Raw genomic sequence first — 12,101 nt, 5'->3', positions numbered from 1 at the left:
TGAGTATTTTTACATGAGCAAAGTATGATGTTCCTTTGCCATTAAGCTAAAATGAACTTCTTACTGTGGCCTACAAGGTCCCACATGATCTGGCTGCCTCTGTTACTTCAGCAGCTCATCTAGACCACTTCTCCTCCCTTACCGTGGGTGTACTGTCTCTTCCTAAAATAAACAAGAAAACTGTCCCCCTTCAGCACCTTTGTTTAGTATTCCCCAGAACACGTTTCTACGAGATTCCTGCCCAGCTGGCTGGCTTATTCTCATTATTCAGATCTCAATTTGGCTGTTACTTCTTCAGAGGGGCCTTCCTTTACCACTCTGTCTAAAGTGCCCCACTAATCCTCTAGTCACCCATCTATTTCCTTTATGGCATTATTTGTAACAAGATAAGGAATTATCTTGTGTTAGTTTGTATGTATGCCCACCCGCTAGAGTGTAAGTGTAGTGAAGCCAAGGACCTTGTTTTATGATTCACCACTACATCTTTAGTACTTACCATAAAGTAGGTACATAGTATGGGCTCAACAAAGTCCTAAATGAAGAAAGAAAAAAGCTAGCTGTATAGTTTCAGGCTATAAGACTCTAAAAATTAACTTTAACTAAACTAATAACCCCAATAAAAAACCAAGCAGAAGACAAGAATAGAATGCAGAGAAGAAGACATACAAAGAGCTGGTAAATGTATAGAAATACATAGAAAACTACTTATCTCATTAATCATATATTACAATGCTATTTCCATAGGCTAAAAAAAAGTAATAGCAAGTATTTGTAAAGTTACACACTGCTGGTAAGCATATGTAATTAATAAAACCTCTTTAAATCCTGCACTAGTACACAGGTAAGGTGAGGAAAAAGCCTCTCTAAAGAGCAATGTATGTCAAAATTTATAAAAAAGTTTTTCCCTCTGACCCAGCAATTCTGTGCCAGAAATGCATCCTAGGAAATAGATTGATTTATGCATAAGATTCCTTATTATAATGTTATAACAAAAATTAGAAAATAGCCTAAAATGTCCAGCATTCAGAGGATAATTACATTATAGTATGTTCACATGATGCATACTATTTTCTAACATTATTTTAATGGCATGGGAAGTTGCTAAGTGAAAAAAAAGATACAACATTTTATATATTGTTGATCTGAATTTTGTAAATAAATAAATGAACAAATGCTGAACGAATTTGTGAATAAATAGTAAGCTAATAACTGCTTTAGAAAAATTATAGGGGTTCTCTGGGTGTTCAAGAAATATTAACAGGCCAAGCATGGTGACTCATGCCTGTAATCCCAGAACTTTGGGAAGCCAGCACGGGCAGATCACCTGAGGTCAGGAGTTCAAGACCAGCCTGGGCAACATGGTGAAACCCCATCTCTACTAAAAATACAAAAATCAGCCAGGTGTGGTGGCAGGCACCTGTAATCCCAGCTACTCAGGAGGCTGAGGCAGAATTGCTTGAACCCGGGAGGTGGAGGTTGCAGTGAGCTAAGATCATGCCATTTCATTCCAGCCTGGGTGAGAAGAACGAAACTCTGTCTCAAAAAAAAAGAAAAAAAGAAATATTGGCTGGGTGCGGTGGGTCACGCCTATAATCCCAGCACTTTGGGAGGCCGAGGTGGTGGATCACGAGGTCAAAGAGATCAAGACCATCCTGGCCAACATGGTGAAACCTCATCTCTACTAAAAATACAAAAAAGCCAGGTGTGGTGGCAGACACCTGTAGTCCCAGCTACTTAGGAGGCTGAGGCAGGTGAATCACTTGAACCCGGGAGGCAGAGGTTGCAGTGAGCCAATATCAAGCCACTGCACTCCGGCCTGGGCACAGAGCAAGACTCCGTCTCAAAAAAAAAAAAAAAAAAAAAAAAAGGATTAAGAGATTCTCTGGGTATTCAAGTCCTATAGAATTCCAGCTAATATTTGAAGAATGAACTTTTATCAGATATTTGATACATTTTTGAATGAGAATATTTCTAATTTTGTAACCCCTCATGAAATAGTGGATCTCAGCCTCCTAAGAGCACACCACCACCAGTTTACTCTTACCAAAAAATGGAACCTGATCTGCCTCTAGACTAGATAGGAAATACAAGAAATAGGACAACATGTTAACAACACAGGGATATAATCAACAAAATCCAGACCATGGAAAACTTTGTAGGACAAACAACTTGGTTTCTTCAACAAAGAAGTTACAAGAAAAGCAGGGTGGGAGGTGGGAGGAGAGGAAGGAATGGTTATAGATTAAGACAGCCTTAGAAGACACATTGACTTACACAAAGTGTGGACCTTGTTTGGATCCTGAATCAAACAAACTGAAGAAACAAATACAGGAACAAAAAAACCTCAAAAGACAGCTGTGGATCTGAACACTGACTAGATGCTTGATGCTATTTAGGAATTCATGTCTCAGTCCGTATGGCAAAGTAAAATGTCAGGTTGTCTAGATTCAGTCAGGCTATACTTTTCTTAGTGAGATGTATTACAGAGACTGCCATCTCTGTCTGGCTGTACTCAGAATTGTCTTTTTCATCTGTGTCATATTAGTTTTCAACTCTGTCTTCCTTATGTTAAAGGTATTTGATAGCAGTTGACAGAAGAGGTGGCCCTTTAGTAGCCAAGGAGACTGTAAAACTTGCCGAGGAGTTCTTCCTTTCTACTGAGGGTACAGTTCTTGGCCTTGACCTCAGTGGAGACCCGACTGTAAGTTATTTTTCCTACATATATTTTAATTCTAAAAGGTAGAATCAGTTAGTGGGATAAGGACTAGCTTCGGGCATCTTGTGTTGCATTCTCCAGAGCATCCAGCAGACACTCCATTCTGTGGATGAAGGCCTGTTCTGCCCTGGATGACCAGAATGCCTAGAGCAGCTCTCATCCAAGGTTCTGTGAAACAATTAAGTACACTAAAAAAGAAAAAAATCAGTTGCCTGACTATATGACTGTTTTCTCCATTCTTCTAAAGATGGTGCACAGCTAGTACCAGACTATATGCACTATAATGTAATTCATTACATACAATGGATGGATATTGGGGCTTAACTATTTCATAGATAGTTGAGAAATGTTGACCTGAGCTTCTTGAATGTCAGATTCAAGCAGAAATCTTGATATTTGGGGCTGGATAATTTGTTGTGGGGCTGCCCCATGCATTGTAGGATGTTTAGCAGCATCCTTGGCCTCTACCCACTAGATGCCAGTAGCACTCTCCCAGATGTGACAACCAAAAATGTCTCCAGACATTGCCAAATAGCCCCTGGGGGGCAGAATTGCTCCTGGTTGAAAACAGCTGAATAAGAGAGTCCCATGAAACTGATTCTTATGGCTTTGTCCAAACCTGGAGTATTCTGCCCTTCTTTTTATCCACCTGTTTAACAGAAGTGTTTTGAGTAATCATGAGAGTTCCTGAGTCAAGTGAGTGAGTTCCCCTTAGCTCTGGATATCTAGGTGTCCTTCCAGGCATAAAATTTGGTGACTACTATATCCAGCTTAGCTGACTGATCTCAGTTTACTGATACTAGACAAGATTCTCGAGGTCAGGGACTGAGCCTTTGCCAGCTTTGTGTTCAGCAAAGTGGCTAGCACATTGTAGGGGCTTTATAAACAAGATGTGCAAATGAATTAATCTACCATAATTTTTTCTGCCATTATGTTGTTTATTGGAATGGAGTACTCAGTTCCTTGGTTTTCCCAGAATTCTCATGCATCCTCATTTTAACTTTTATCTTTAAGGTAGGACAAGCAAAAGACTTCATGGAACCTCTTTTAGAAGCTAAGAAAGCAGGTCTGAAGTTGGCATTGCATCTTTCAGAGGTAAAGAATATTGTCTTAGGCTAAAAGGGACAGATTGTAGTAGAAAATAATGGGGTCATTTGTAAGTGACTAGGAATAAACCTAGATTGGAGAAACATTTTTAAAAAGGGAAAGTAGAAATATTTTTAAATACATGACTTGCTTTAGTCTCTAGTGTTACTGTTTTTATCCTTTTGTGGTTCCTGGGAGTGGCTGTTGACTCAAATGCCAGCTGTGTCATTAAAAGCAGCTTAATGACATCTTGCTAGAAAAAATGCATGCATTTCCAACATCTGTCTTGTCATTGGCAAGCTGACGCTAAGAAAAGCACCAATTTATCTCACCTGTCCTCATAGTAGAAGGGACCTGATTTTTATCACATCCAATGGCAATAAAGGAAGCAGCTCGTCATTTTACAAAGCCCAGCAAAGAGGTCCAGTTCCCTCATCAACCCCAAGCTCACTGGTAGCATGAACGTGGTGACTGATAATTGCTGGGAAGTAGTCACTTTTGTAAGCACATCCTTGTGAGGCAAACCCCTTGTGAGGGACTCTGCTGCAATTTTCCCCATTTTATAGATGGGTTTACTTTTTACCTCAATACTTCTATCTATTTATTTCCTAAATGCAGAAAATAATACTTAGTCTACTTACCTCACAGAGTTATTGTATTAAAGGGGTGATGTATAAAGTTTAAGTAGCATCATGATTTAAAGATTAAGGAAAAAAATCAGAACCCCTTGCCAGTACTTGTATCTTTCATGTCTATAAGTAGAATGTCAGTAATCTAGTGGCAGGACTTAAAATCTAGAATCCATGTTTCCGTACTCTAATTCGAAAGACCTTTCATCCACAGGACATTCTACGGCTGACCTACCTGATGTGTGATAGAAACCATTGATCATTATAAGGGAATAGCACGTGTGACAGTGACCAGTTATCTCTGGCCTTGTGTGCAACATCAGAACTTGTTCTTTACCTTCGTGTCTGTTGCTTTTATCATCCAGTCCATTGGACAGAAAACCTTTCATTTAAAAATGTTTGGCCGGGCGCGGTGGCTGAAGCCTGTAATCCCAGCACTTTGGGAGGCCGAGACGGACGGATCACGAGGTCAGGAGATCGAGACCATCCTGGCTAACATGGTGAAACCCCGTCTCTACTAAAAAAATACAAAAAACTAGCCGGGCGCGGTGGCGGGCGCCTGTAGTCCCAGCTACCGGGAGGCTGAGGCAGGAGAATGGCGTAAACCCGGGAGGCGGAGCTTGCAGTGAACCAAGATCGTGCCACTGCACTCCAGGCTGGGCGACAGAGCGAGACTCCGTCTCAAAAAAAAAAAACTATATGTTCTAAGAATTTGTGTTTTGGGCAATCCAGGAGATAAAGAGCACAGCCAGACTTTTTCATGGTGATTGTGGTATGTACATAGCCAGCCTTGTCAGAATCAAACATGATGAGCACACTATGTGAGGGAAGTAACTGGGCCCTGGAGTCAGACTGAGTTAGGTTTCACCCTTATTTCTGCCATTCACTAGCTCTGTGACCTTGGACAACCTTTTTTAAAAAATGCTTTACATTTTTAACTGTAAGAGTTATGTGTACCTGAAAAAAATCCAAGTGTCAAGAAGGAAAGTATTAAAAATTAAAAGCCCAATTTCTATTTGTTTTGCTCCCTAGAGTTAATACTGTTAACAGTTTTATGTTTATATTTTTTGAGAACTTTTTATAATATATATGAACACATGTATATTACAGAACACACATATACGTATAGTTGTGAAGTTTTATTTTTCGAAAATTACTTAATTTTTCTCAGCTTTAATTTCTTCATCTTAATATTCTTAAATAATTTCTGTGAAAAAGCACAAAGTAGGTTCTTAATAAGTGTTTATTATTATCATTGAAATGAATCTAGAAGAATATTGAGGAAAGAATGAGAAGATAAAAGTCAAAGAGAGCTAGGAAGGCAGTAGTAGTTCAGGTTTCCAAAAGGTCTGCATGAAGTACTACTCAGAGGGGCAGAGTACCTAGCTATAGAAAAAAAAGTACTCTTTAAGAACCACTGAAAGACGCCATTGATCCCCTTTCCTCCCCTTTCTTTAGATTCCAAACCAAAAAAAAGAAACACAAATACTCCTGGATCTGCTTCCTGATAGAATCGGGCATGGAACATTTCTCAACTCCGGTGAGAGAGGATCCCTGGATCTGGTGGACTTTGTGAGGCAACATCGGATACCACTGGGTAATGCTTGGAGTTTCAGGTCTTCCAGATGACTCTCTGTCCCTCCCCCAATCCCCAGGTTTTCTGAGGATTGTAGAGAAGTACTGTTCTAAAAGTACGAATGTCATCTCGCTATTAAAAGATGCATGGAGTGTGTGCTTTCTGAGCCTTATTTAAGTAACAGAAAGCTTTAGCTTCCATCAGAATATAAGCTCTATGAGAGCAGGGTCCCGCTTGTCTTATTCATTGCTACATTCTCCAATGCTTGGAACTCAATAAGAATTTTTTAAAGGAATAAAGGGTCATCTAGAATTTTGAAATGACTTTAACAAAATTGACATGTGTTATGAAAATATGTAACATTATTTAAAACTTAAACATGGAAAATCCCAAGTATATTTTCACATGTCTGTTGATCATTACACGCTTGATTGTCTGTGTTTATGAAGTGCCTACTTTGTTGTCATTGCTGTCAATAGAGCAGTACACAAAACAGGCAAGATTTCTTTCCCAAGAAACTCATATTCTAGCAGAGGGAAGACGGTAAACAAATATACAAGAAAGTATCAGTGTTCTATGAAGAAAATTAAACAGGCTGATATAGTGATTGTATAACCACTTTCGATTGGATGGTTAGGAAAGGCCTTTCTAAAGAAGGAAGAAGTGGTTGGCCGCAAACCATTTTACAGAATGATCAATTTGCTAAATTTACCAATTTATAAAAATGCTTGTGTGAGTATGTTTTAACTATAGAGTTTTCAGCAATTCATAATGGGTGAAATTGGCTTTTTTTTAACTAAGGAAAATTTTAAATATCCACCAAAGTGGAGAGAATGGGAACCACTGGCATAGTGATCTTGCTTGGTGTGGTGGCCCAGCTCTGCTCCCGACAGAGTGAGGGGGCAGTTTGAGTTTCTCATCCCTTAAACTGAGGGAGCCTGTGTTGAGGCTGCCTTACTCAAATGAGCAGATGCCATCAATCAAGTCAGTCAGGTATTTACTCTGGCTGGGTAACCTGGTAATATTTCCAGGAAGGAATTTGTTAGTAGTAGGAGTCATTCTCTTTTTTTTTTTTTTTTTTTAGAGATGGAGTCTCGCTCTGTTGCCCAAGCTGGAGTGCAGTGGCACGATCTTGGCTCACTGCAAGCTCTGCCTCCTGGGTTCATGCCATTCTCCTGCCTCAGCCTCCCTGGTAGCTAGGACTTACAGGCACCCGCCACCACACCTCGCTCATTTTGTTTTTTGTGATTTTTTTTAGTAGAGATGGGATTTCACTGTGTTAGCCAGGATGGTCTTGATCCCCTGACCTTGTGATCCACCCACCTTGGCCTCCCAAATTGCTGGGATTACAGGCGTGAGCCACCGCACCTGGTCAATAGTAGGAGTCATTCTTAAGATGGACTTAACTTACCTAGAAGCAGAAGGAGGTGAATGGATGATTGTCTGGGTGAAAGTGTTTAGGGGTTCTTAGAAGCCATGGCAAAGTCTCTGCTCATTCTTAGCTCTTCATAATGCTCTCACACGCAGTGCAACAGTTTTCTTACCTTTGTTTTGGCTTCCACTGTTAGACCAGGAGGGATTGCAGTAGCTTTTCAAAAAACCCTTCTGCTCCTATCATTGATAATTCTCTGCTTTTTTCATCATGACATTCCTCTTTCTTCTCTGTTTTGGTCAAAGAAAGAGAAGTGCATGGCTGTGAAAGGGATATTAATTCCTTACCTGGTACCACTGTTGCCATAAGTTGCAGCACATATTTCCTATACAACTATACAACTACACTAATTGAACTACAAATTTTCATACATAAGGAAAGGTCAACTTTGTAAACTAATAAATTAAATTAGCAAATTTTGGAAAGATTTCTCATGCGTCTACTTGGTGAACACAATGAGTTCACTTATTTGCTTTTAATAAGAGATTTTTTCCCCCTTTTCGTCTAGAACTCTGTTTGACCTCAAACGTCAAAAGTCAGACAGTTCCATCTTATGACCAGCACCATTTTGGATTCTGGTACAGCATTGCCCATCCTTCTGTGATCTGTGTAAGGTGTTCCGTGTGAAGTATTTTGCTCCTTTTTGCTCCCTGAGTTGCATTAAGTCAGATGTTCACTACCTAGCTGACTGCCTTGTATGTCTGAGGATAATGCCCAAGTAGAGGAGTTAGAAGGGACTGGGGCATGGCTGGGTATAGTGGCGCACACCTGTAATCCCAGCTACTTGGGAGACTAAGGCAGGAGAATCACTTGAACCCGGGAGGAGGAGGTTGCAGTGAGTGGAGATCATGTCATTGCGCTCCAGCTTGGGCAACAAGAGTGAAACTCCATCTCAAAAGAAAAAAAGGAAAAGGAACTGGGACATGAGAGACTGCAGAGGGCCAGGGTGACTCTGGTTTGGCTCTATAGCAAAAAGTACTTGAGAGGACTTAAAAACAAAAACAAACAAATTGATGCTCCACACCCATTCCCATGAGATTCTGTTTTATTTGATCTGGGGTGAGTCCTGGGCATAGATAGGCTTTAAAAACTCCTTAGATAATTTTAATATACAGCCAGAGTTGAAACACTGCTCTGATATCTTTTCTTAAGGTATAAATAAGTCTGTTTAGTTACAGCTATGTACAGATAAATTTGTAGGCCCTTATTTAGGCTCTTGAAAGAAGTAGTAAATAGGAAAATAGACTCTAAACAAAAAGATGGTCGTTTTTGAAAAATCCTTCCTTTTTCATTTTGAAACATTCTTGTTTACATTGGCAGACTGATGATAAGGGTGTTTTTGCAACACACCTGTCTCAAGAGTACCAGCTGGCAGCTGAAACATTTAATTTGACCCAGTCTCAGGTGTGGGATCTGTCTTATGAATCCATCAACTACATCTTTGCTTCTGACAGCACCAGATCTGAACTGAGGAAGAAATGGAATCACCTGAAGCCCAGAGTGTTACATTTTTAAGCTGTAATGAGGTGAACTACTTCTGAGTATGTGTTGCAATCAAGGTCCTGCCATATCCCACTTAGTAAAACAGTCCACCACTCCTTTGAAGCATAGCAGCCAAGTTCCTTGGGCTCTATCACCAGCACCTTACACGTGGCAGGTACTCAGTAAATATGTGTCTTCAACTGACTCACAAGCTCTCAGGTGCTTACTGGGTGGGATTTGACTGTTGTTGCTAATTACATCCCCATTCCACCAGTGATTATTGTGACTCAGTAGTCCTTCCCCACTAGTGATCATAAAACTTCAGGGAAATCAAAGTTTCTCATCAGGAAATGTTTTGGAATTACTAGTATAAAGTTAGGAAAGTGGGGAAATTAGATTACTGCCAAGACCTTTAAACCTTCTAACAAGCTTTATATTTTATTGTGTTTACCTTCATCAGACTCCCTTCACTTGCTTTAAGTTTTTAAAAGTACTCCCCAGCTGGATGTGGTGGCTCATGCCTGTAATCCCAGCACTTTGGGAGGCCAGAGTGGGCAGATTGCTTGACCCCAGGAGTTCAGTACCAGCCTAGGCAACATGGAGAAACCCTGTCTCTACAAAAACAAACAAGCAGAAATTAGCCAGGCATGGTGGTGCACACCTGTAGTCCTAGCCACCAGGGAGGCTGAGGTGGGAGGAGACCTGAGCCCAGGGATGTTTGAGGTTGCAGTGAACTGTGGTGCCACAGCACTCTAGCCTGGGTGACAGAGTGAGACCCTGTCTCAAAAAAAAAAAAAAAAAAAAGTATTCTCCAAGGTCCCAAGACCATTGACACCAGATCACATTGTATACCAGGGATTTGTGTGAATGCCTAGGGATGACCCTAGTGACAGACAAAGCTAGTTGCTGAGATCTGGTTTTGCCGTCTTTACGATTGTCCCATCAGTACTAGAAAGAGATTGAAGTCATTGCTCCAATTTTGGAAGAGGAGCGAATAACTGGCTGAGGGGTGAGAAAGACAGAAATAGCTGCAGCTTTCTTTTTCTTTTTTTCCTTTTTCAGCAAAGGCTCTCACTCTGTTGCCCAGGCTGGAGTGCAATGACTTGATCACAGATCACTGCAGCTTTCAGTTATAAAACAGCTTCTATTACATTTTCTTTGTGGAAGCTGTATTTCCACCTTAGTACTCACTTTCTGCTCGGTCTAAAAGATTCCTCCAGTAGTGGCAACATTGTGTTAAGTAGAGTTCACTGGGTCTCTTGTAACCCTACCACTACAGGATGGACCACTGGTGCAGGCTTACATAAACACACATACTGTGACCATTTCAGCTGAAGACAAGGGACAAACTAAGACAGTTCTGAAAGGTAAAAAAAGAAAAAAAAAAAAAAGAGCGTATTAGATACCAAGTTATGCTTGAATTGCTTTGCTCTTTAGAATGTGTTTTTCCCTGGTATCAGAAGAAGTTAAGGCGGATGACACCCCTAATTTAAATTACTAAGGGTTTCTGATAGGTTTTCTGTGATATCGTAAAGTATTTATTTGGTCTTTGACCCTGTTTCCTGGCATACTGCTTCTAAAATCCTTAATGTCTCCAGAGTGATGCCTTTTTGTATCTAATGAGTTGACTGCTGGCTGGCAGCCCCCACTGGAAAGACCAAGGCATGATTAGAGTTGGGACTTTCAGTCCTCCCCCAAACTCTTGGGAGAAGGGCTGAAGGTTAAGTGGATCACCAGTGACCAGTGGTAATCATACCTTCATAATGAAACCTCCATAAAACTCCAAAAGAACAGATTTTGGAGCACTTCCAGGTAACTGAACATGTGGCGGTCCCTAGAGGGTGCTGTACCTGAAGAGGGTATAGAAGCTCCCTGTCCCTTCCCACATGCCTTGCTCTATCCATTTCTTCACCTCTATCCTTTGTACTGTCCTTTATAATAAACCAGTGAACCTAAGTGTTTCCCTGAGTTCTGTGAGCTTTACTAGCAAATTAAACTCAAGGAGGGGTCATGGGAACCCTGATTTGAAAACCACCTGGGGTTTGAACTTGGCATTGGAAGTGGGCAGCAGTCTTGTGGGACTGGGCCCTCAGTCTGTGGGATCAAATGCCATCTCTAGGGGATAGCATGGGAAATTGGAGGACACCTAGATGGTATCTGCTGCAAAATTGATTGCTTGCTTGGTGATGGGGAAAAAACACACATTTGGTCAGAGAAGTTTTCTGTCTTTATTGTGGTGTGAGAGCAGAGGAAAAACGTTTGTTTTTTCCACTCAGACTTTGTTTTAAGGAACAGGGTAGAGGGAAGTTCTGTGGTTTTGAAGTTCTTAGATATGTGTTTGTAGCTTTTTGTGGCATTATATATAGCATTATATTATTTTCTACCCTCAATCTACTCATAGAGAAATTGTATAGTAAAAACATCAAAGGTTATTCATAAAATGTGGATCTATTGCAGTCACTAAAAATGTTGTAGAATAGATTTTAATGACTGAAAGTGTTCATGATAATATATTCAATGAAAATATGGTTATAAAGTTTTATAGTCCTTTTTTTGTTTGGTATGTATACAAAAGCTATTGAAGTGTATGATTTTAATTTATTAGCCTTATGAAATTCTTTTCATACTATAAAAGTCATGCTAGTCTTGAGGGTAGGGATGGCATAAGTTTTTTTTGTTTGAGGTTCTAGAATTTATGTGGATTGGCTGATAAAGAGCATTTATGAAAAACTACAGCTAACATCAAATTTAACAGTGAAATATTGAATGTTTTTTAAAAAAATAAACATGTGGGCCAGGCACCATGGCTCACACTTGTAATCCTAGCACTTTGGGAGGCTGAGGCAAGAGGATCCTGGAGTTCAAGACCAGTCTGGGCAACATAGGGAAACCCTGTCTGCAAAAAAAAAACATTTTTTAAAAAATTAGGCATGGTGGCTCATGCCTGTAGTCCCAGCTATTCAGGAGACTGAAGGGGAAGGATCACTTGAGCCTGGGAGTTTGAGGCTGCAGTTAGCTGAGATCACACCACTGTACTCCAGTCTGGGCAACAGAGTGAGACCGTCTCAAAAAAAACAACAAAACAGACTGGAGAACATAGGGAGACCCCATCACTACAAATAACATAACATAACATAACATAACATAACATAACATAACATAACATAACATAACATAACA

General features: G+C 40.3%; 1 protein-coding gene across 4 annotated transcripts in view; it reads left to right on the top strand.

The window, feature by feature from the left end:
• Positions 1 to 12,101, top strand: part of LOC113219864 (adenosine deaminase-like protein) — a 34,306-nt gene that overhangs the window by 12,893 nt on the left and 9,312 nt on the right. For 3 of the 4 annotated variants that reach the window (XM_026447929.2, XM_026447930.2, XM_026447928.2), the window contains 5 exons: positions 2,575 to 2,701; positions 3,731 to 3,811; positions 5,890 to 6,028; positions 7,948 to 8,048; positions 8,760 to 10,877. In XM_026447929.2, coding sequence (XP_026303714.1) covers positions 2,575 to 2,701; positions 3,731 to 3,811; positions 5,890 to 6,028; positions 7,948 to 8,048; positions 8,760 to 8,954 — 643 coding nt within the window. In that variant the 3' untranslated portion in view covers positions 8,955 to 10,877. Of the gene's footprint in view, positions 1 to 2,574; positions 2,702 to 3,730; positions 3,812 to 5,889; positions 6,029 to 7,947; positions 8,049 to 8,759; positions 10,878 to 12,101 lie in introns of those variants that run through there. The other variant, XM_026447931.2, reaches the window with a different exon arrangement.

This window comes from Piliocolobus tephrosceles, unplaced genomic scaffold (genome assembly GCF_002776525.5).
Source record: "Piliocolobus tephrosceles isolate RC106 unplaced genomic scaffold, ASM277652v3 unscaffolded_110, whole genome shotgun sequence".
Lineage (NCBI taxonomy): Eukaryota > Metazoa > Chordata > Mammalia > Primates > Cercopithecidae > Piliocolobus > Piliocolobus tephrosceles.
This window is presented reverse-complemented; position numbering and strand designations above follow the sequence as displayed.